Raw genomic sequence first — 23,759 nt, forward strand, 5'->3', positions numbered from 1 at the left:
AGCTCTGTGCCCCCCACCACCACTGCCAGGTATGGTGAGCTCACTCTTCCTGCACCTCAAAAAAATAAGACCTCCCCAAAAATAAGGCCAAGCGCTTATTTCAGAAGTCAAAAGAAAATAAGACTCTGTCTTATTTTCAGGGAAACACGGTATGTAATGAGCATCATGTATTAGGGGTGCTTTAACTTAAGACTCCAGAACTGAATAGTGTGTCGGATTGAGTGGCTCCTTCAAACACCAAGTCAGTAAAATATGTACAATAAATCAAGCTCAAGAACAGAACCCATTAGTTAGCTTTCACACTTTTTACTATAACACTGTAGCATAAATCCCTTACAGTATATAAATTGAAAAACTAGTGACAACAGAGCAAAATGCTGCAGATTAACGTTGTGTGAGCTCTTCCTGTAACAAATTTCCAACAATTAAAAGCAACACTTAAGAATTAAAAAACTGTACTTCCACCAGTTTCTTCCCCATATTTGGAAATCGATTATATTCTTACAACTTTTTATTCTGAAAAGCTGCCAGCAATAGATTTCTCTTCTAACTTCCAGGCTTTTTGGTTGCTGATATGGAACTGAAAAACAGAGCACCAAGTTTCATAGGAAAGAAATACACTTCTGCCAACTACAACAAATGCTCTTCCTGCATGAATCACTCATACAAATATATTTTTGCACAGCAAAAAGAACTGGAATATAGAAACTTCTCTCAATTGGTTAATAATAATATCTATTGCATTCTAATGACAATGATGCCAGATTCTTGATAATTCTCTAAGCAACTAATACTTGTTTAAAGGAGAAACAAACAAAAACTTCTAGTCTTGATCTGATGAGATGCAAAGCGGAATGAACAGGTTATTAACAGGTAAATGGGAAATGACTCACGGTTCAGGTTCAGTCAGAATGTCTTTTGTCTTTAAGGTGAATGGCTATCTAGACAAGGTAGCAAGTGGAATGGAAAGCCTACTGAAAGGCATTTTTTTCCCTTAGAATTGCCACATTGACTTTTCTGACAATAAACATTAAATCATAATTATCTCTTCATTCTGTGAATCTTGCACATAAAAGAAAATTCACTACCATATTGATTCCTGGATTTTAATTGTTAATGCTATTAAAAATCTCAAATTGGCCAGATGCAAAATGATCTCAATTTGTTGAAAAATTCAACCAATCCACATTCCCAACTGTACTTGTATCTGAACTCCAGCTAAATTATTTATAAAATGGCATTAAGTGATGGTGGGGGGGAACTAAAGGCAAGTCATGCACAGAGCTAATAATTCTGATGTTCCGTGAATTCTCATTTCCTGAATGAGAACTGCCTTCCATATTAAATCTCTTCCTAGAGGCCAGCCAGGAGAGACGTAATGAAAGTCAAGTTCAGAATCACTTACACCCATACACAAACACACTCTTGTCTATGCCTAGCTTTTGAAAAGTGCCACGGTCCCTTTGCTGGAGGGAGTGGGAAGAGGTAGGTGACTTTGGCAAAATAAAGAAGACTACAAAAGCAAGAAAGCTTAGGAGTTACAGTTGCTCCGTGGTCCTTGAGTTTGTAGAGGACTTTGATAGTGCTGGAGGACAGGGGGTCCTGGTAATGCAGCAGAAGATGCATTTTGGAAGGTATACCCATCTTCCATCTTCATGGTGGCATACTCCATGCTTGGAGAGAAGCCAGGATAAAAATTCATCTTTTGGTGGTTGATATAGTTGATGGTTTGTGGACTATAACAGGCCCCACCAGCTTTTCCAAAGAAGCTCCCATCCTCACCAACTGGATAAAAATTCTGAGGACTACAGTAGGCCTGGTTGTGGTCACTATTATAACTTTGGTTACTGCTATAGTTTTGATTGCTGATGTAGTTCTCATGCACAGCAGCCAGTGAATGGATGTTCCTGGCCTCACCAATACTGTAACCTTCATGATAGCTTGGGTTTATATCCAAATAACTATTCTGTGAGAAACAAGCAAAACAAGAGTTGTATTGATGCATTTTTTGTTCAAAAAGCCCCATATGGATTAGCCCCCAGTTCTTAAACAATAGGGATTAAAAACAGAAGAAGGTGTTTTTATAATCAATATTCCCTCCAGGTCAAAAGCATTCCCTCTATCCAGTCATATTCTAAGTTTTATGGCAGGCATTTTTCCAGTTCCAGTTGAAAATGCGAGGCTTTGAGCAATGGGATCTTTCTTATGCAAAACATGCACTTCACCTGTCAGCTATGATTCCATGTACCATCAGGCTACAATACCTACAATAAAGAATGAGCATCTTTTTAATGGGTATTATGAGTGGGTTGCCCAATTACCTGAGTTTGGCACATTCCTTTTCTCATCCACAGAGTTTCTTTCTGAGTTCGCTTAAACTTCATCCGTTGATTCTGAAACCACGTTTTTACCTGGAATGTGGTGAAAAGATAGGATACCATTTGCCATTGTCCTTTTCTGGACACGAAGGCTCCAGCAGACTTGGCTCTTGGAATACTGTGTACATTTTTTATTACTACAGAAGTTTTTAAAATATGCAGTGTAGGGAAGACATAAGTCAAGAATTTGCCTCCACTTCTTATAATGTTAGCACTTATTGAGAATAATAAAGGAAAATGCTTCTTTTTACAAGACAAAATTAAATTGTAAAATTTACTACAATTTAATGCGGTAATAGGTCTCTGGTTTAGGTGTTTTCAAAGGAGACTGGATAAAATTCACAGCTAGAGTCTTGATGGTTCTTAATTATCTTAGGACCCCTTATCCTTAAGAATTGCAGGCAGTCTTAAACACCAGATTCTAAGGAACAACATGAAAAATAATTTCTACTTTGTGAGAACATGTGATCTTCCCTAAGGCAACAGCCCCCAATCTTTTGGGCACCAGGGACCGGTTCCACAGAAAGTTTTTTTTCCATGGACCAGAGGCGGCATGATTTCACATGCTTCCTGCATCTCGCAGATGGGGCTTTGCTTAGTTGAGCAGCCCAGTTTCTGGCATCCCACGGACTGATGCAGGCACATGGACCGGGGGTTGGGGATCCTTGCCCTAAGGCACTTGGCTGTCCAACAATGAACAGCAGAGCTAGTCAATTCAGATATCCTTATTTTCTTGGCAGCATGTAGTAAGAGGAAAAAAGATGCTAGACAGGCTTATACAATGCACTTCGATGATTTTGTTATTTGTTGCTCAGGAAACCAATAGTCATTACCTACAACTAGCTAGGGCCCAGTAGGTGGCAGCGGGCTTGAAGGAACCCCAAGTTTTGCAGAAATAAAAAAAATTAGGAAAAACTGTTCAGAGGACAGATTTGAGAATCTGTCAATCTCACTTTAAACATTCACATGATTGAGAAATGCAGTTTAAATGTAGCTAGAGAAAGAATAAGAAAGCACTTATGCTCAAAGATTACGGGACACCAAGAGAACCTTAAAGACTGATCCTAAGAGCCTCTAGTCAAAATAACTCAAAATCTAATTCTGAAGATTTCGGCTTAGGATTCAGACTTGTCTAAATTTGATGTCCTCCAGACCAGTTAAAACTCCTCCCACATCAACCTTGTTATTATATATACACATAATTATATACACACATTATATAATTATATACATAATTATATACACACATAATATATAATTCTATATTATACTAATTATATAAATTATATAATTATAATTATATAATTATTTTTTCTGCCTTTGATTCTTAGTGACGGTCTGGACAAGTTCCTGCAATTTTCTTGGCTCAATTTCGGAAGTAGTTTGCCATTGTCTCTTTTCTAGGTCAAATAGAGTGCCTGAGCTAGGTCATCTAGTTGGCTTTTTGCCTAAGGCAAGACTAAAATTCATGTTCTCTTGGTATCTAGCCTGGTGTCTTAACCACTATACCAAACTAACTCTCTATAATTATGGAAATGTCTTGGGCTGAATTCAGGCTGTGTCAGAAGTCCTTACCTGTTTGTAAGTGAGTTTCAAGGCTGCAGCCAGTTCTTGAATCTGTTGTGGACTGAGATACTTTTGGCTCTGAAATCGGTGGTGCAGTATCTCCAATTGCTCTTGAGAGAAAGCTGTGCGTGTTTTGGCTTTCCTGCTTCCTGGATTTTCCTCCTTGTATTTCTGGGGTGTAGAAGTGAGCTGTGGAGAAGAGGACTGTCTGTTGGGACTGGTAGCAGAGTCGGGGGTGTAAAGAATTAATATTCCAGAACTTGGAGAAAGATCTAGAAATCAAGCATAAAACAGCATTTAAGGGCAAAAGAAGATGACTTTTAAATAAATTAGATCAATAGAATATTTTATAGCTCAGGGTTGAAACTGTCGGGTCCCTGATGCTCTCTGAGGGTGACGGTTTTCTTGCAGAGGTTTCATTACTAAACTACTAACACTGACAGGGCAAGTCACTAGTGTATATAAATAAGAACAAACCCCACTCCCTTCTAATACTGATGAAGTTACCTAGTTTGGCAATGAAACATCTGCAAGAAAACCACCAAGCTCAGAGAGCACCAAGGTCCTCAAATAAAGTTAGATTATAGATATAAAAAGAAGTAAATAAAGAGCTATTTTCCTACTGTGCATAAGGGATGAAATGATGTACAGACTTTGAAACTAAATCTAAATTCTTAGATTTTTGCAATTCGAAAAATTGTGCATCCAGAATGAAAGGAATTAATTCAGTATGATACATTTAAATAGTTTTTTAGGGTCAACATCAATTAATAAAAGTATAAAACTCTAATTATATATTGGCCATGTTTAATATCAAATTGTTTCACCAAAAACTCCAAATTTTTAATTTATCTTTGCCTAGTGAAATAAAAAAAAAATCTTTTCATTTATTTTGCAGGAAAAATGCTCAAACTATTTCTGAGTGGACACCACACACTGCATTCAATTAAAGAAACTAAATTCTGACTGTCTTTATGTTTTTATATTAACACTTTATTTCATAATATTTCATAACAGCAATATCCATTGTTTTAAAATACACAAAAGTGCACTTTTAAACATCAAAATGCCTAGTTTTTAAACATATAACTGGTTTTGCAAAGCACATGACTGAATATTAATAATTGCAGTTTATGAGACTAGGAAACAAGCCAGAATACTCTCTCAAATTTGGAAAAGAAATTTGTCGGCCAAACTTAAGAAAGTACTATACACCCAAGACAGAACAGGCGCGCTTCCCAGCACCAGCTTCCTTTTCTTTGCGTTTACGTCGCTCGTGGGAAACATTCCAATCTCGAACAACCACCTTGAGAGGCGGCTTTTTTCCTCTAGCGCGCCGATTAAGCAAGGTAGGCTGGAAATCAGGGCCGACTCCTCCCGATTTCATCCCATTAAGAACTCTTAGCCTCGAAGGACCCGGCTTCAGTCTCATCCCTTCATTCCCCATCTCCTAATTACTTAAAAGTAAATATGGAGCCACTGGAGGATTTCACTTTCAAGGTGCGAACGCTAAAGGGGGTTTTAGTTGCTTAAATTGCTCCTTAAAAGCTCCATGTTCATTCAAAGTTCTAGTAAAGAGTTCGCTAACAGTTGGGCTCACACATAATTTTGCTCGTTTCTAGTCTTCTATGAATCCACCCAGGGCCGGATTTTCCTATAGGCTAACTAGGCTTCAGCCTAGGGCCTCAAGATCAAGAGGGGCCTACATTCCCTACATTCAAATTGTTAGCAAAATTAAAATTACACTTTCACTATAGGTGAAAGGGCCTCATAAGTGGAATAGCCTAGGGCCTCTTTTCACCTAAATCCGGCCCTGAATCCACCATAGTAGTTTGTCAGCACCGGGTTATATGGAATTAGCACGATGGAAATTCAGTCTCTATCGATTTAAAACATGGGTTATGTGAAACTGCAGCCGGTGCGTTTTACTCTGGGCTGCAATCCCAGGTGGCTGAACCATCGGAAGACTTTCCCAAATCAATTGTAGAGGCTCTGACCCTTCGAGAAACGAACGGCTCCATCTAGGGCTAGGACTTGGTGCAATTACACACCGAGGAGCGGAGTCAGGTAAATCAGTGAAGTACACAAACCAGAACAGTTAGATTTACACACGTGTACTGAGAGAAGACTCGCACCGAGGAGCGAACACTCGCTCCCATTCCCAGGCAAGGGAACCGGCAAAATATTAGAAGCGGAGTCCTTCCCCTTGGAGACTTACTTGGGTTTTTGTGGGGCGGCTTTTCCTCCACGTCACTTAAATCTTCTGGGGGAGGGCCCCCCTCCGAACTGTGCACCGGCTCCTGCGCTTTCTCCTCTGGGGAAGGCCAGTAATACTGCTCATAACCCATTCCGGGGACCGCCACTCCGGAGGTGTAGGCTCGATAAGCAGTATTTATGGCCAGCGGGGCGTTCATGGGTGGAACGCGGAAGCCTAACGGGAAGAGTTATAGAAGCCCTGGTATCCCCTGGGATACCTTTTATGGCCCGCCTTGCGGCAGACAGACCTTCCCGAATCATTGTCATGTTAAAGGTGGCCTAATTGACTGGGAGTGGCCTGGGTAGGACCTGAGTGGTGGGGAGGGAGGACCGGATGGAGAGAGAATCGCGGCCTAATCATTCAAGGTAGGTTGGCTGTTAAACTTCAAACAAGCCACTTTATGAACGTGTGAACCTGGCCAGAATGGAATTAGGATCAGATAGCGTTGTTTTTGCTGCTTGGAGGTAAAAAAAAAACTGACTGAAAATATTTCTGCAGGATTTAAAGAGAAAGGCTCCTTTAAATTCACTGGAAATGCTGATGGACAAGCCTAGGTGATTTTATTGGTAAGAGAATAAAAGGAGTTTGCTTTCTTCTGTAATATTTCCAAACTCCCCAGTCTTACCTTGCAGACCTCCACAAGTGTTAACCAGGTGGTAAATCATGCTTGAATTTCTAATTCAACTCAGAGCAGCCAATGGCTGTCACCTTCTGAGGCTCAGATACACTATGATTGCTTGAACTACAGTGACAGTTTGTGCAACATGTGAAGCAAAAAAGAACAAACTATATGCACTTATTGGTTTAATGTGATTGGCCTTAGGAACATTTTAACCTGAATGGATTTGGTTGATCTTGATTCACTTGGCATAGTTTGTTAAAGCATTTAGATTTAGTTAAGCAGGCACTCTCCTTGCCTGTTATTAAAATGATGTCATGGAGATGTGGCTTTTATGTAGTTGCCTGTATCTGTCTGGTATAGTCTCCCTCCTGAAGTTTCCACAATCCCAATTTATTGTCATTTGGGGGAAATGTGGCTTTTTCTGCAGACCTAGGGGGAAGTTTATGGCCCTGAGGCAATACTGAGATTTTATTTCTTAGTTCTTCATGTTTCTTTCCCCAAAATAATTGGCTAGCAAAATAGATACTGATTATTTACATGTTCTATTTGTTTTATGGATTTAATACACATGATTAAGGTGACTTATAAATGGATGAAAGAAATAAAAAGTGCATGCTGCCATTTTACTCTCATTTCATGCAATTCTTTATGTTTTCTAAAGCTATGTCTGTAGACAGGCTTTCCAGTGATGACTTTGCTTTTTGTGTGTCAAAAAGCTTCTGTCCACATCCATATTTGTATCAAAAACAATGCATATTTCTGTGTTTGCCATCAAAAAATCAGTAATCAGAATCACTTTAAACATTGACATTTTCTTCCACTTTAAAGGGAAGTTACAGAATGAAATAGTCAAATAGGAACAAAAAATGAAGTTTGGTTTAAGACATAGTGCTTGGTATACTAAAGGAGTTAATTTACTGAACTGTTCTAAGATCACAGATTAACATAGTTGTCAATGATGGTTGTGGTATGCTCTTATATCCTTTAAACTTTAATTGAATGACCACATTTTCTTTTTAATACATAGTAGTAATCTGGATTTCACTGCTATTCTGCTATACCAGGGATGTCAAACTCGCATCATCACGGCGTTGTCATATGACATATTGGGACTTTTTTCGCCTTCGCTAAACTGGGCGGGGGCAGGGCCATCACATGATGCATCTGGCCTGTGGGCCACAAGTTTGACACCCTGTGCTATACTTTTTAAAACTGTTTTTTCTTTTGTAAACTCTTGTGCGGTCTCCATAGAGAAAAATGTTTATATAATCTGGGGAAAATCATCATTGTTGTTGTTATTGTTATTGATCATCGCACAGTGAGCCAGATGTTCAGACTAGGTTTGGCATTTTTGTCTACCTATCGAGTCCTTATCAAGGACCTGGAATAGGCAGATCTGGATGTTTGATGGTGTTACAGATATCTTCACAGAATGGCAGCAGTTCCAAATAAAGCCTCCTTCTGCAATTGACTGATGGTGAATTTGTCCATGCCAATGCTGTTCAAGTGGTGCTCCAGTTGTTTTGGGATTGCACCCAAGGGGCCTATTACTATTGGTACTACCCTTGCTTGCCTTTGCCACAGTCATTCTATTTCTATTTGTAGGTCTTTGTATTTTGTTATCTTCTCCAATTCTTTATCTTCTATTCTGCTGTCTCCAAGCATTGCCACATCCACTATTGAGACTTTTTTGTGACTTTCTCTATTTTATGATCACACCAGTTCTTGTTTGCAGGTAAATGATATTTCTTGCAGATCTTCCAATGTACCATTGTTTCTACTTTGTTATGATGTTGTTTGTAGTCAATCTGGGTTATCTTCTTGCAGCAGCTTACCAGGTGATCCACTGTTTCTTCAGCTTCTTTGCATAGGCGGCACTTACTGTCTGTTTCTCAATCTCAATTCTGGATTTGCATGCATTTGTCCTTAAGGCTTGGGCTTGTGCAGCCAAAATTAGTCCCTCAGTTTGTTTCTTTAACTTTCCTGCTCTTACCCATATCATCATTATCATCATCATCAACCAACAATTAAACTATTAAGTAAGCATAAGTAATCAATTATGTTCAAAGTATTAGAGGTAGAACTATTGCATTTTAGTGAACATAGCTGCATTTCATCACATTTTTAATTGTCTAAATGCTTTAATAAATCAGTATTTATTATGACTGATAGCAGTATTCCAGTATTTGAGGGGCTGCCACAAAGAAGAGGGGGTAAAATTATTCTCCAAAGCACCGGACGGCAGGACAAGAAACGATGGTTGGAAACTAATCGAAGAAGTAACCTGGAATTAAGGAGAAACAGGGAAGACAATTAACCAGTGGAACAACTTGCCTTCAGAAACATGGGCACTCACTCAATCACTGGAGGTTTTAAAGAAAATACTAGTTAGTCACTTGTCTGAAATGGTATAGGTTCTCCTGCTTGAGCAGGGGGCTGGACTAGAAGACCTCCCTTCCAGCTCTATTCCTATTTTATTCTGTTCTTGTTCTCCTATTCTGTTCTGTTCTAGATTCTTCTACAACAATATTGCTTTGTGCTTGCTTAACAGTTAAGCATTTCTTGCCATTTTTGCTGCCTTACAGACTTTAAATATATTCTAATGCTCCGGTTTCTACTTGCTATTTTGTATCTTTTCTCTTCTGCCTTGTGTAAAATGCTCTCAGCCCCCTTTTTCACACACACCTCCCCCCCATTAATACTGTTACTGAATTGAAGCTATATCTGGTTATTGACTAGTAAAGGATCTGATTTGATTTTGAAGTGTTTTGTCAACTTTACGAAGCAGCTTTTACAGACATTGTATCAAACCAGGTTGGGGGAGGGGAGTATTTTTAAAGCATCCACTAAGTGTAATGCATTCTGAGCTTTCTTTTGCTCACATTAGTCCTTCCTTTGTGACCTGGTCTTTTCATTTCCTAGATGTATCCTTGCTTGTACAGAGATCTTCCCTAAGTTTTCTGTGGCTATTTTTTGCTGCCTTCCAGTTTTTTCTTATTAGAATTGTTTGCTTTTAGCTTCTCTTTTTAAGGAACTGCAACCTACCTTGAACTTACCAGGTCATAGTCTTGCCATTATAGTGTGCTAAAATGTTCTTTTTACAATTTCAGCTAATTGTAAATGATCAGCCTAGGTGGTTGTAGTGGTGATAGGAATTATAAGGACCTCAAACTGTTTACTGGTGGAGGAAGCAGGATCACATAGTTGATTATCATAGAACATAGAATAGTAATTACTATATGCATTTAAGGCTCCAACATAATATATACAGTATGAATGTGTATGTGTGTAATAAAGTCCCTTCTCACCCCATGGATCTTCCTCAATTTCATGTCCTCTGCCCAGCGGCTTTGGAGTTTGAGGGTTCTGTGCTTTGTTTTAATTCTCTGATAGGATTTCCAAATGTCTGCTACTTCAGCCACCTGATGGTAAAAGGTGGAAAAGATTCTTGGCTAAGTTTACAGTACTATCTTTAGAGTTTTTGCAGACAGATAAAGTTTGAGTTGCAAAAGAACAACATTGCTGCAGGATCAAAATTAAAACTAAAACAGGGGGAAGGTTGACAGCTGGTAACTCTGTGGAAAGTTGAGTTGCATATAACTTAAACAAATTGAAAAACTCATTTTACTTCTACTCTTTGCATAGAATTGCTAGGCTGAGTCAAACTTCCCACTGATTTGTTTTAATTTTGATCCTGCAGCAGTATTGTCTCTTTTGCAACTCAAGATTCATTTGTCTTTTCTGGGCTTTCACCATTTAGAGCTGTCCAATGATGTCTTTATTCATATGAATACTAGGTTCCCCATATGCACTGGGGGAAGCTAGTGGGGGAGAGAATAAACTTTCCTTCCTATTGAAATCACAGACTCCAGATGACCTGAAAATAATGCCACGATTGAGAGGTTTGTTAGTGCCATGGACACCACCTCAGTTAAACTTTAGCAAAAGGAGAAGGTGCTTATGGCAGAAGAGCAAAGTGAACATTCCCTGGCTCTTTGAGCTCCCCTTGTCAGATTATTCACTGTGGAAAAGATTTGGGGAGGGAAATTAAAAAGATTCTTAGATTAGTTCACCATGCTGTTTTTAGAGGGAGATGCATATGTCTGTATGTCCTGTTCTATGTACTAAATCTGTGTCTTTATTTCATACTGCCCTGATTATTAAACTGTTAAGATGCATAAACAAAAACAACTTCCCATCAAAAATGCCACCAATCACCAAGATACTTATTTCAGAACAAGTACTGTTGGGGCCAGAAATAACCTCTACTGTTAAATATGACACCACCACCTCATTCCATTATCAAAGATGTTACATTGGATAGTACACAAAATGCAGTGTTCTTTGTAGTGGCATCACTAATATGATGGGCTCTCTCCACTATGAAACAGTTAGCTAGGAATAGGAATAAGCTGAGGTTTGGTTCATCTTCCTACTTTAGAGTACAGGATTGTTTTGTTTTTTTTTCTTTCTGCTAGTGGATAACTTTGGATTCTAATCCAACCAAGAATTTATTTTTTATTAAAAGCAAAATATAAAATGAAAATAATAAGCATCAGAAGCTGATATTCAGGTTCATGAAAGATTTGAGATTATCTGGTTTTAAATAATTATCAAATACTGGAAAATTACAAAATCATATATGCATATTTAGCTAAAAGCAAGTTTAAAAGTATGGGATTTGCTTCTATATCTAATTATAGATTAATTAGATGGCAGAAAAATACAGCATCCTTCACTTAATCCTCCAGGGAAAGGTTGAAGGCAAACGAGGTCCAGGCAGAAGAAGAACATGATGGCTTCAAAACCTTAGGGACTGGTTTGGACAAAACTCAGCAGCACTTTTTCATACAGCTGTTGACAAAAATAGGATTGCCAACATGATCGCCAACGTCCGATGAGGGATATGGCACAACAAGAAGAAGAATCTAATTATAATTTAATGAATAACCCTTAGGTTTACTGTAACCACATTAAAAAAATTTAGCCACGATTTTCAAGTAATGATTTGATTATTTAATGGCACATTAAACCAAAACCATCATGGTCAATATTTTGTCCACAGAGTTGCATTTATCTGATTTGAAAGCTGGAACTATCATTTGCCATAGCTATTTCTTTCTCTCTCAATATTTATTGATATCTTCAATTTAAATGAAAACAATAGATTATTTTGATTTTATCTTTATAAGTGTAATTTCATATTTTATAGGGATTTGGAAAAGCCCCAGCCCTTTGCACATTTGTTGATGCATGCCTTCAAAGTCAGTGATACATATTTAAGACAATTACCAAGCTGAATCCTATAAATAATTGTAGTAGAATAAAGCATACAGACTTTGTACTTCTGAGCAATTTCCAAGTCGACTTTGAATTTTAGTTGATGATTTGACTTTTTCCTCAAGAACCTGCCTATTTTTATACCCTTTAAGTCTCCAAATATGTAGCAAACATGTATCAGAGATTTTCAACTTTGTCCAATCTCTTATATGCCTCTGCCTCATGGAGTACCATAATTTATCCTAGGGCTGGAAAGAAATATTCATGAGCAGTTAACAAATACTTAAGTCTCAGGCTCCTTTGCTCAGATAGCTGTTCTCCATTTGAATAGAAACCTGGAAGCCAAAGAGGTCAAGTACTGTGGAATGGAAGTGGCTGGCCAAGGTCTGGGACTGAAGGAAGAAAGCCATTTGCCTGCTTTTGTTACATGACTTTCCTGGGGGAGATAAGATAAAAGTAAAACAGAGAATGTGGCACCTAGGCTTGCTGGCTAGGTTTTTGTTTTGTTTTGTTCTTTGTACTGCGCTCTCCATTTGCAGTTGTAAGGTAGCTGCCAAGACAGTCTTTATCAGTTTAGTTTCTGTATGTTTTTCTATATTTACTTGTTTTTCTTCCTATTGCTCTGACAGTATTGAAATTAGCTTTTTTTCATTTTGATGTCCTTAAGATTGAAAACCCTATCATTCCAGCCATCACAGGAATAGAAGTTATGCTAACTTATTTCTTTTTATGCAATTTGCTATAAAGTAATAACATTATCTACTTTGGACACATTATACAAAACCCCAGATCTCTAGAAAAGGCTATAATACTGAGAAAGGTGGAAGAAGAAAAAAAGAGAACAAGCAGCAGCAAAGTGGATGGACTTGGTTACAATTGGGATGAGGATACCATTTGACCTGAAGGACCCAGGTAGAGACAGATGAGCATGGAGAAAATCTATCTTATGTGGTTGCTAAGAATTGACACTAACTTCATGGGACATAATGAAATAAAGATTTATAAAAACTGTTTTTATTCAGCATAGACTCTGGGAAGCATACAATTGAAACCAATGCAATATTTAAAAATTGATGCAATAACACATGGAGCTAAACATAACAGGGAGAATAGCATCACACGACCAAGGCAGACTACATACCAAATGGACACAATGCCATCAGATGACGTTGCTTAACATTAGGAATTGAAATAAAACCACTCTGTCAGATCTTATGGAGTAGACAGAAATAGCAATAGCATTGAGACTTAAATACCGCTTCACAGTGCTTCACAGCCCTCTCTAAGCGGCTTACAGAGACAGCATATTTTCCCAACAATCTGGCTCCTCATTTTATTGACCTCAGAAGGATGGAAGGCTGAGTCAACCTTGAGCGGGTCAGGATCAAACTGCTGGCAGTTGGCAGAGAAAGCCTGCAGTACTGCATTCTAATCACTGCGCCACCAGGGCTCTCTACATATTTAGAGACATCGACTTTAAATGTTGTGATCTTGGGGGAGGGATTGATCTTGCCTCCCACCGTGTCTGCTCATGTGCTACTGCTTGTTTCTTCCTAGGAGCTACTGCGTGCTCACTGCTGTTTCTTTCAGTGCAAGATCAACTGGGATGCACATCCTTGCTATGTATGGATATGGGTACAGAAGCCCCAGCTCTTAGATTCTGTATACTTAAGTTGGTCATAATAATTACACCCTAAGTATAAGTATAAAAAATCTTTTAATTGGGGAATTTTATGGGTAAGGGGTTTTAAATTGGGGAAGCCAAAGATAAATTTAATTTCGTTTTATAGTATTTTAATGTTTGTATTGTGTGTTTTTAATTTCGGCTGTTCACCGCCCCAAGTCCTTCGGGAGAGGGGGCGGTATAAAAATAAAAAAAATAAAATAATAATAATAAATAAATAATAAAAGTATACAGCTGATTATTTTTAGACACTGCTACTGCTGTTGCTGCCTGCCCCTCTTTTGGATTTGGACACCCAATTCCCTAACATGTTGAGGAAAGTTGGCATCAGCCCTGGTAGCAAAATACAACCACCAAACCTGTGCCCCCTTTCACAAGTTAAAATGGCTGATAGCTGCAACATATGTGTGAGCATTGTTCCTATGAGCCTTTTGATGCCATGCTCTATTTCATCCAGTGGTCAGACATGCAGCTATTTCCATCACATGAGCAGGTGAGAGAGCATTCAAAACAGCAGGTGTGAGAGTAAGTACCGTGAATGCTCTTCAGCTGCCTTCCCTTTGCTACCCTTCTTGCTGCAACTATAATCAGGATCCCCACTCACTTCACTCACATCCCATTACTCCTTTTCTTCTAGGTGCTACTGAACTCTTAATTCAGGAGATCAGCCACAGACTCAGTTGCTTTGGTGATAAACAGTATCCTAATGCATCCTATGAACCTGAACCATTTTTTCCCCTTTCAGTTCACCTGACCACCTGATCTACAGTGTACCCTGTTTGCTGCAGGGCTAGATTTCACATCTGAATATCTTAACTCTCTCCCACTCAGTGATGTTCCATTCCCTGATCCTAGGTGCAGATTAGTAGGGTTGGTGTAACTATAGTGTGATCTGAAAACTGAGTAGGGAAACGAACAACAGAGACAGAAAGAGCTATTCCTTAGGAGAGGAGGCAAACTAAAGAAAATCAAGCAATCTTAAGCAAGGCAGTATCCAGTTGTCTAGTGGAAAAAATGGGAAATTAGATGAACAGTTGTTCATGTGTCACAGTTTGTCAGCTACTGCAATGCTCACCACTGCTGTTTATCACACATTGCTGGTAGTAGGGGACAACAGCCAATAGGAATGGTCAGGGATCAGAGGCAAAGTAGTTCCTGAGTGAAATGTGTATAAATGTGTCAACATTATTCTCCAGGAATGCTTTGCCATCCTGCACCACTCTTCATCTTCCCTGTTTTCTGTCTGTGCATATATACATAGAGAGAGCAACTTGGCTATGCCAAGTTTTGTATGAGTATGGCAAGCATATACAGGAATTAGGTTATTTCTGTTTTAGGCCAGCGCTAGGAAGAGTAAGTTGTCCTAAGTTTCTCAGTTGGAAGTACAGATAATCATTGAATCACAATCATTTATTTAGCGATCATTTGAAGTTACAACTACAAGTGACATATGAGCATTGCAGCACCCCCAGGGTCACATGATCAAAATTCGGGTGCTTTGAACTGGCTCATATTTGTGATGGTTGCAGTATCCTGGGGACATATGATCACTTTTTACAACTGACAAGTAAAGTCAATGGGGAAACTAGATTCACTTAACAGCCGTATTACTAACTTAACAACTGGAGTGATTCTCTTAACAACCGTGGCAAGAAAGGTCCTAAAATGGAACAAAATTCACTCAACAAATGTCTTGCTTAGCAATGGAAATTTTGGGCTCAATTGTGCTTGTAAGTGGAGGATTACCTCTATTCAGCATTGTTTTTCTCCACAATAGGTCTTGTTTAAGGATGAGCTGCTAGCTCAGATGACAGGTTACAAGGGAGCAAGTTAGTCCTAATAATACATCAATTTGCAATTGTAAAATGATGCTTAGAGTTGGTCAAGAAGATGGTCCTCCAGTTTCTTTTGTTTCTTAACCTGTTTTCCTAAAGTATATTGTAATTTAGGCAGCTTGTGCTTCTTGACCAGAGATCATTGCTTTTATTTTTTTTTATTGCAAAAGTTTTACAATTACATTTTCACCCCTTTTTTCACCCCCCCCACCTCCCTCCCCAAACTTCCCGTCCTCCCTAACCCTCCCTAACCCTCCCCCCCAGACTTCCCTATTATGTACTCATAACTAATAACACTGATATATATACCTGAACCCATCCCTCCCCCTATATAATTTTCCCTCTTTGTCTCTTTACATTAAGATATTTCTAATACATTGTTTTCAAATAAAAGCTATTTAATACTTTCTAGTTTGGTATTTGTTCTGAACATATTCTATCCATCTTTTCCATTCCCATTCATAAGTCTCTTGTAAACAATCTTTTAAATATGCTGAAATCTTCGCCATCTCTGCAAAACTGGCCATCTTCAAAGTCCATTCCTCGATAGTAGGCAAAGCTTCATTCTTCCAATATTTACCTATCAACAATCTTGCTGCTGTTATCATATACAATATTAATTTTATTTCACCCCGTGTAAAACCCTTAACTATACCCAATAAAAACAATTGTGGAGAAAATTGAATTTTTTTCTTCAAAACATTCTGCATGACCCACCATATTTTTATCCAAAAAGCCTTAACTTTCCTACAGGTCCACCAAACATGATAATACGTAGCATCCAAACATTCGCATCTCCAACATTTTGGCTGAACATTAGGGTACATACATGACAACTTTTTAGGATCTAAATGCCATCTATAAAACATTTTATAAAAATTTTCCCTCAGATTCTGCGACTGTGTAAATTTAACATTCTGAACCCAAATTTTTTCCCATGTTTCCAACATCACTGGTTCTTCAAAATTTTGTGCCCACTTAATCATGCAATCTTTAACTAATTCCGTTTCTGAATCCCTTTCTAGCAAAACATTATAAAGCCTTTTAATATGCATTGGACCTTTCTCTCTTATATGTCTAACCAATTCTTCCTCATGCAACATAATACCAGTTTTTTGGTCCTCTTTCCATCTCAATTGTAATTGATTATATTGTAACCAAGTTAAATTAATCCCTTCGTCCAACAGTGTCTGCAATGTCTTCAGCTGCCATTTGCCCGCATCTGTAAAAAGAACCTCTTTATATAACCCCCCCCCCCCCCCCGAGTGACATTATATTTGTATTCCACAAGATATGACCAAGATCCAGCCATAGCGGTATTTTATAATCCCATTTGAATCGGTGCTTCTTCCAAACTCTCATCAAAGAGTCTCTAAGTATATGGCTTTTAAATACTTTATCAACTTTGTCATCATAAAATAAGTAAGCATGCCATCCAAATTCAAGATCAAAACTTTTAGAGATCATTGCTTTTAGATCCTGAATTTTTTTTAGTCAGATTTCCCAAGATGTGATTCTGAGTCTACTCTGGCACAAAGCTGATTCAGCATGTCCTTAACTGGTTAAATTTGTTTAGCTTATTCCTCAGCTAGGTTCAACTTTGCCAGTCTATATTGGTAAGTGCTGAATGGAATCGTTATCTCAGACAGCTATATTCTGTTCCCAGTTTTTTGATTGACTTCACTCAGCCATCATTCTAGGCAAATCGCTCACTAATTTAATTGATTATCTTCAATTCTGTTACAATCCTAGTTGTAGTGGCTCTGTGTCGAAATTCCAAGGACTTTCATGTGGCAGCGGTCACACTGGCTGGAATTTTACACATTGGCTGGAATTTTAATTGCTGGTTGACAAATATGAGTGAGTAAGCATGACATTAAGATTGCTGTTGACATTCTAAGAAGATAGCTTGAAGTCCATGAGTGGTCCTTGGAATAAATTTATTGTTGTTGTTAGTTGCGAAGTCGTGTCCATTGCGACCCCATGGACAACGTTCCTCGAGGCCTTCCTGTCCTCTACCATCCTCTGGAGTCCATTTAAGCTCACGCTTACTGCTTCAGTGACTCCATCCAGCCACCTCATTCTCTGTCATCCCCTTCTTTTGCCCTCAATCTTTCCCAGCATTAGGCTCTTCTCCAGTGAGTTCTTCCTTCTCATCAGGTGGCCAAAGTATTTGAGTTTCATCTTCAGGATCTGGCCTTCTAAAGAGCAGTCAGGGTTGATCTCCTCTAGGACTGATTGATTTGATCGCCTTGCAGTCCAAGGGACTCACAGGAGTCTTCTCTGTTATAGGGATGGATCTGATCCAATAACTCACAAGGCAAGCATATATATATTTCTTAAATCCTTTTATTGCAGGCCTGAATTAATCCTAGGCCTATTCAGTTAAACCTAACTGACCTTTGTTCTTTCCCTTGCAGGTATACATCTGGAACTACTGGATGACCTCGTGGTGGAAGGTTTTATACCCAGGGGGAGGAGTCAGGAGGTAAGGTGTGGTTATGGGGATGATGGGATATGTGATTTGTTAACTCTTGCCAGGCTGTGGGGTTGTTGTGTGAGATAGTTAGACATTTAATCTGACATTCTCCAGCACCATAGTTCAAAGGCCTCAATTCTTTGGCGCTCAGGCTTTCTTATGGTCCAACTTTCACAGCCATACATTGCAACTGGGAACACCATAGCCTTGACTATGTGCACTTTTGTTGGCAGGGTGATGTCTCTGCTTTTTAGTAAGCTATCTAGATTTACCGTAGCCTTCTTCCCCAGGAGCAAGCATCATTCTCCATAGTGTGACGTTGGGAGGTCCCAATCTGGGTTATTCTATGCTCTAGCTCTATGGACTGAGTTGAAACTTCTGAGGTTCCGCCTCCCTGGTGATGTTCCTCAGTTTGTTCAACTCAGTCTCAGCTAATGGACCCTTTTTAATTTGCTCCATAACTTGCGAGCTAAGCATTGAATTTCCCTTGAATTTTTTTTCTTTTTCTTTCCTTTCTTTCCTGATTTCCTTTTGCATTTTTTTCCCTTTTTCACTTTTTGGATTGCAGCTGAGGAGGACTCTCCGCGGCTGTGGATTTGAACTGAGAAGTGCCCCTTTTCGGTGCCTCCCACCCTCCCCTTTCCCCTATGATTGCTGGCATTAGCATTTGGGGTGCTGCGGTAGGGGTGCTTCACCCACTTGGGCGGCTGGGCTCTGCAGTGAAGAGTGGATCACCTGTTTTTGAGCCGCAGGGACCGCGCCTACCTCCTGAAGCCTTAGCGTGGCTTTCCCTAGCTCCTGCTGGTCTTGCTGCCTTGCTGCTGCGGCCATCAGAGCGTTCTCACCTGTTCCAGCCTCTTGCAGCCTGGGCCAGAGCTGTAGGTATCCTGTCAGAGCATTTGGAAGCACCCTGAGTGCTGTGGCAGAGCCGCTGGACTGCACTAGCCTCTGGTAGCCTGGCGCGGTCCCGTTTGCATGAAAGCAGAGTGTGGCGGTTTTTTTCCTGCACTCGGCATTGCGTCTGTAAGTCTGGGTGGCTTTGTTTCCCCGGCAGTTGTGGTCTGCCAACGTGGCTGCTTGAGCTCTCTGCATGGCGGATGAGAGTCCTGGACTTGGTGCAGCCGTGTTCCTTTGGCCTGTGGGTTCGCTTTGTGGCCTAATCTGCCCAGGGTGGGCCCGTTCCTGAAGCCTGCGTGGAATGGTGACAGTTTTGAGGCTTCAGCGGCCATTTTGTCTACATCATCGCCTTGGATCAGGCCAGTATTGCATTGGGGCTTTTTTGATTTCCTTTAACGGGTTTCCTTTCTACTTGCAGTGGGTCCCTTCTCGGGATTGCATTTGCGTGTGTCCCTGCCCCCAGTGGGGGGTGTTTTTAAATATCTTCAAAAAATTGGGGCCTTGCCGTTTGCAGTAATGGATGTGTCTGGCAGGCACGGGCCCTCTGCAGAGGGATTCTGGTCCCCTCAACTGGATAGGGCTTGCAAAGAGCCCTCCAAGCCTAGGTCTGCAAGCATTGCTGCAGCGGCCAAGATTCTGGCCAGGGCAAGGGCACCTCCAAGGTTGAGGATAATACTGCTCTGATGTGACAGAAGGCCCTGGACAAGGAATTTGCCAAAGCCTCTGCGGGGGTGTTCCAACAGGGCTTATCTTTTGCCAGTCATGCCTGTCTTTCAACTGGCGCCCACACTTGCAGTTGTATCTGTGCAGCAAGGACAGCAGTTGCCTTCCACATCTGCAACCATCTAATCCTGGTCCCCTGCGGCCCTGTGTGATCCACGAGCTCGGCCTGGGCCCTCTGGGTTGGCTTTAGGGTCCCTGAAGTTACGTTCACCCTACTGCAGCAAGCTTCCACCAGAAGGGTCTGGGGGAACAGGACGTCCACCATTTTATGTGTCACTGGATTGACCAGGCGGTGAGATGTGTCATGGCAGAGGGTAGGCCTTACCCACAGCAGCGGCCTGACCCTGCAGTACCTCTCGGTCCTGCATCAGAACCCTTGGGCGAGGGGCAAAGGCCTGTCTTCTCAGGTTCCTGATTCCCAGGCAGATTCTGACCTGACTTTTTACTCACAGTATGATGATTACAGGGTGTGGGGGATTTTTCAGAATTTGATCTAGAATTCCTGGACAGGCCACCCTTTATGGGGCCTTTGACCCGCCCTGTTTAAACCACTGCCACTTAAGGCGCGGGTTACTACCTGTCTAGAGAAGGACTCTAAGGCACTACAGTTTCCACCAATACCAGGAAACGGGACTACTTCCTGTTCATTGAGGAAGCAGTGGAGGAGGATACACTCCCTATCCCGGGTATGTTTTGGAGCTCATTCGTCACCAATGGGTCGTTCCAGACCTGATTGACTCGCTACAGGTGCCCAAAGTAGATCCACTGGTGGCAGCATTGATTTCCTCTTCTGTCCTGCTGCCGGATGCGGAGGATGCCTTGGAGGTGGAGGAAAGGCAGGAGCAGACGGGTATACAATGTGCTCACCTGCCAGACTCCTGAGTGGTGAGGGAGTCTACAGCAGCGTCTTTATACATCCGTCTGTGAACTCCATCTGCTGCAGTCTCACTTGGCGCCAGAAGGTGATCGTGCCCATCTGGACCTGTCCAAGTTCCTGGCGGTGGTGGAATACTCGTTGGACACCACCTGGGCCTCAGCAAAATTATCCGCTCTGGCCATGGAGTCAGTGGTCATTGCCCGACGCATGCATTGACTGCGTCTCTGGCGCATGGACGCTCACAATAAGTGGAAGCTTGCCTCTGCCCGTTTGACGGGGGTTTCTTTTTCGCCAATACTAGGCCATTGTGGGTGGCCATTGGGGGTCTCAGGTGGACCAGGGATGTTAGTCACTGCTGGAGAGCCAACAAAGAATCAACCTCTTAGAGTTGTGAGCAGCCCACCTGGCCTTGCAGACATTTCAACCACTGGTGGAGGGGAAATGTTGTCACTGACAACATTTCATCAAAGGCCCACATCAACCAGTACAGAGGGACTCGATTGGGCTCCCTCATGAGGGAGACAGGCCCTTTGCTGGTGGGTGGAGGCCTGTCTTGTGTCCCTGTCTGCAAATCACATCGCTGGGAGAACCAACGTCTGAGCCGTCAAGCTGAGTCAAGGCACCTTGGGTCCATCAGAGTGGAGGCTCCATCCCAGCCTGTCCGTGGTCCTCACAGACCGATTCGGCCATCCGGTGGTCGATCCTTTGTGCTTCTTCAACGAACACTCAACTCCCAAGATTTTTTCCCGGTTTCTCGCCCAGGGAGCGGAAGGGGTGGATGTCCTAGGGTCCCTGTGGCCCAGGGGGCTCCTGTATGCCTTCCCCTACTTCTGATCCCAGATGTCATTTGGAGGATGTTTTTGGAGAGGGCGGACCTGCTGTTGGTGGCTCCACATGGGCCACAGAGGCCGTGGTTCACCGACCTGGTTTGCCTCTCCATTGCACGACCCTGGAGGATTCTCCTGGACAGGGTTGCCCTCAACCAGGGGCCTGTACTCCATCTAGTGCCCCAGCAGCTCCAGTTGGCCATGGGGCATTTGAGCGGGTGCTCCTAGGTCGGGAGGTCTTCTCTGCCAGGTTCATCCAGACGATCCAGGCGACCTTTCCCTACACGAATTTTTGGCGCTACCTGGCCTACATTTGCAGACTGATGTGCTATGAGACAGGTGGACCCTACTTCTGCCTCTGTGACAGAGATGCTAGAGTTTCTGCAGGTGGTCTGGACCGGGGTCTCTCCCCTTATACTCTGAGTAGGTGGATGGCTGTACGGGGCTCTGTTTTGACCTTGTGGGTCTGGGGTTCCCTAGCTTTCTTCCTAGAGTACGAGCTTTCTTCCATGGGGCTGCCAATCTCCATCCCACTACCCTTCACCGCTATCTGACCTGGGAACTATCAAAGGTCTTCCAGGCTCTGACCTAGGCACTTTTTGACCCTTTGAGGGAGGCCAGTCTTTGCCTTCGCTCAGGTAAGGTGCTTCCTTGTGGCTGTCATGTCTGCCCAATGGTTATGGAGATGGTAGCATTATCAGTGAAGAAGGACCTGTGTGTTTCACTCACACAAGGTGGTCCTGCGGTTGGATCCTGCCTTTCTTCCAAGGGTCAACTCCTTGTTTCACCAAGCACAAGAGTTAGTCCTGCCAGATTCCTGTCCAAGGCCCTGGCATGCCTTGGAACTGGCCTGGCATACGCTGGATGTTAGGAGAGCCCTCCATATTTATATCTCTAAGACCGCTTCATTCCAGAAGTCTGAATCCCTGTTGGTCTCCTTTCTGCCATCGACTCTGGGCCACAAGGTGATCCCTTCCATGGTGGGGCGTTGGCTTAGATCAGTGATGGCTAACCTTTTTGTCATCGCGTGCCAGGAGAGGGGGGGTGGGAGAGGGTCGTGTGCGCACGTGCCCATGCGCATGCGTGCGCAACCCCCTCCCCCCTCCCCCCCGCCCTGGTACATGATGGCCTAGTAGGCCCGTTTTTCTTTCTTACCTGGTTCCAGATCCTCTCTGTGTATCTGGGAAGGGCTAAAACAGCCTTTCCCACTCGCTTGGAGGCCCTACGGAGGCTGAAAGGGCCCATTTCCCGACTCTCGGTGGGACAGGAAGTGACATTTTTTGCTGTCCCCCAGCCTCCAGAACCTCTCTAGGAGTCTCTAGGAGCCTCTCTAGGAGTCTCTAGGAGCCTCTCTAGGAGTCTCTGGAGGCTGGGGACAGGAAAAAATGTCACTTCCTGTCCCACCGGGAGTCGGGAAATGGGCCCTTTCAGCCTCCGTAGGGCCTCCAAGGGAGTGGGAAAGGCTGTTTTCGCCCTTCCCAGATACACGGAGAGGATCTGGAGCCAGGTAAGAAAGAAAAACAGTCCTTCCCCATCCCGCCCCCAGGCCCTCCAGAGGCAGGAAACAGCCTGTTTCCCTACTTCTGGTGGGCCCAGAAGGCCCGAAAATCAGCTGGCCGGCGCGCGCATGCGCCCCAGAGCTGAGCTGGTGTGCCCACTAATATGGCTCCGTGTGCCATAGGTTCGCCATCACGGGCTTAGATCATGTATGACCTGGGTTTATGAGTGTCTGACTCTACAGGGGCCTTAGGGGATTTTGGCCCATTCTACCAGCTTTGCAGAGATGTCGGCAGCCTGGTCTATCCATGCCACCATGGAAAATATTGTAGGGCGGCTACGTGGACTTCACTTGCTCCCTTCCTCCACCATTATGAAATTGACTCTTCTGCCTCAGCGGAGGCAGCCTTTGGGAGGCAGGTGTTGCAGCGGGTTCGTGAGGAGGTCAGATCGCCGGCCCAGGACTGTTCCCGCCCATGGGACTGCCAGGGCTTTGGTATGTCCCAGAGTGGCACCTCCCAGCGTCACACTATGGAGAAGGGGCATTGGTTCTCATGTGATATGCCCTTTCTCATAGTGTGCTTTGGGAGATGCCAGCCCCACCCTTTACTTGTCGTCCGGCTCCCGATGGGTGGGGAATTTTGTTTCTGTCTTTCAGATGCATTGCCATTCGCTTCGTCTACGTTGACCGAACTGAGGAACGTCACCAGGGAGGCAGAACCTCAGAAGTTTCAACTCAGCCCATAGAGCTAAAGCATAGAATAACCCAGACTGGCACCTCCCAGAGCATATGAGAAAGGGCGTATCACGGTAGGACCAAAGCCCCTTTAATTTCTT

At 42.3% G+C, this 23,759-nt stretch overlaps 1 protein-coding gene and 1 long non-coding RNA gene across 2 annotated transcripts in view; one reads left to right on the forward strand and one right to left on the reverse strand.

Moving 5' to 3' along the window:
* Positions 1–290: 290 nt before the first annotated feature.
* On the reverse strand, positions 291–6,489 carry LOC117661909 (homeobox protein NANOG-like). Its single transcript, XM_034411211.3, has 4 exons — positions 6,163–6,489; positions 3,954–4,216; positions 2,322–2,411; positions 291–1,966 (listed from the first exon to the last, which is right to left on the reverse strand). The coding sequence occupies exons 1-4, from the start codon at positions 6,356–6,358 to the stop codon at positions 1,532–1,534; spliced, it is 984 nt and encodes a 327-aa protein (XP_034267102.1). The 5' UTR covers positions 6,359–6,489; the 3' UTR covers positions 291–1,531.
* Positions 6,490–6,515: 26 nt separating this feature from the next.
* LOC148115244 (uncharacterized) overlaps positions 6,516–23,759 on the forward strand; it is an 82,032-nt gene continuing 64,788 nt past the window's right edge. Inside the window, exons 1-2 of the long non-coding RNA XR_015732769.1 lie at positions 6,516–6,566; positions 18,043–18,110. This is a non-coding gene — a long non-coding RNA (uncharacterized LOC148115244). The remainder of the gene's footprint in view (positions 6,567–18,042; positions 18,111–23,759) is intronic.

Source organism: Pantherophis guttatus, chromosome 2, assembly GCF_059756535.1.
Source record: "Pantherophis guttatus breed Tessera chromosome 2, ASM5975653v1, whole genome shotgun sequence".
NCBI classification, from domain to species: domain Eukaryota; kingdom Metazoa; phylum Chordata; class Lepidosauria; order Squamata; family Colubridae; genus Pantherophis; species Pantherophis guttatus.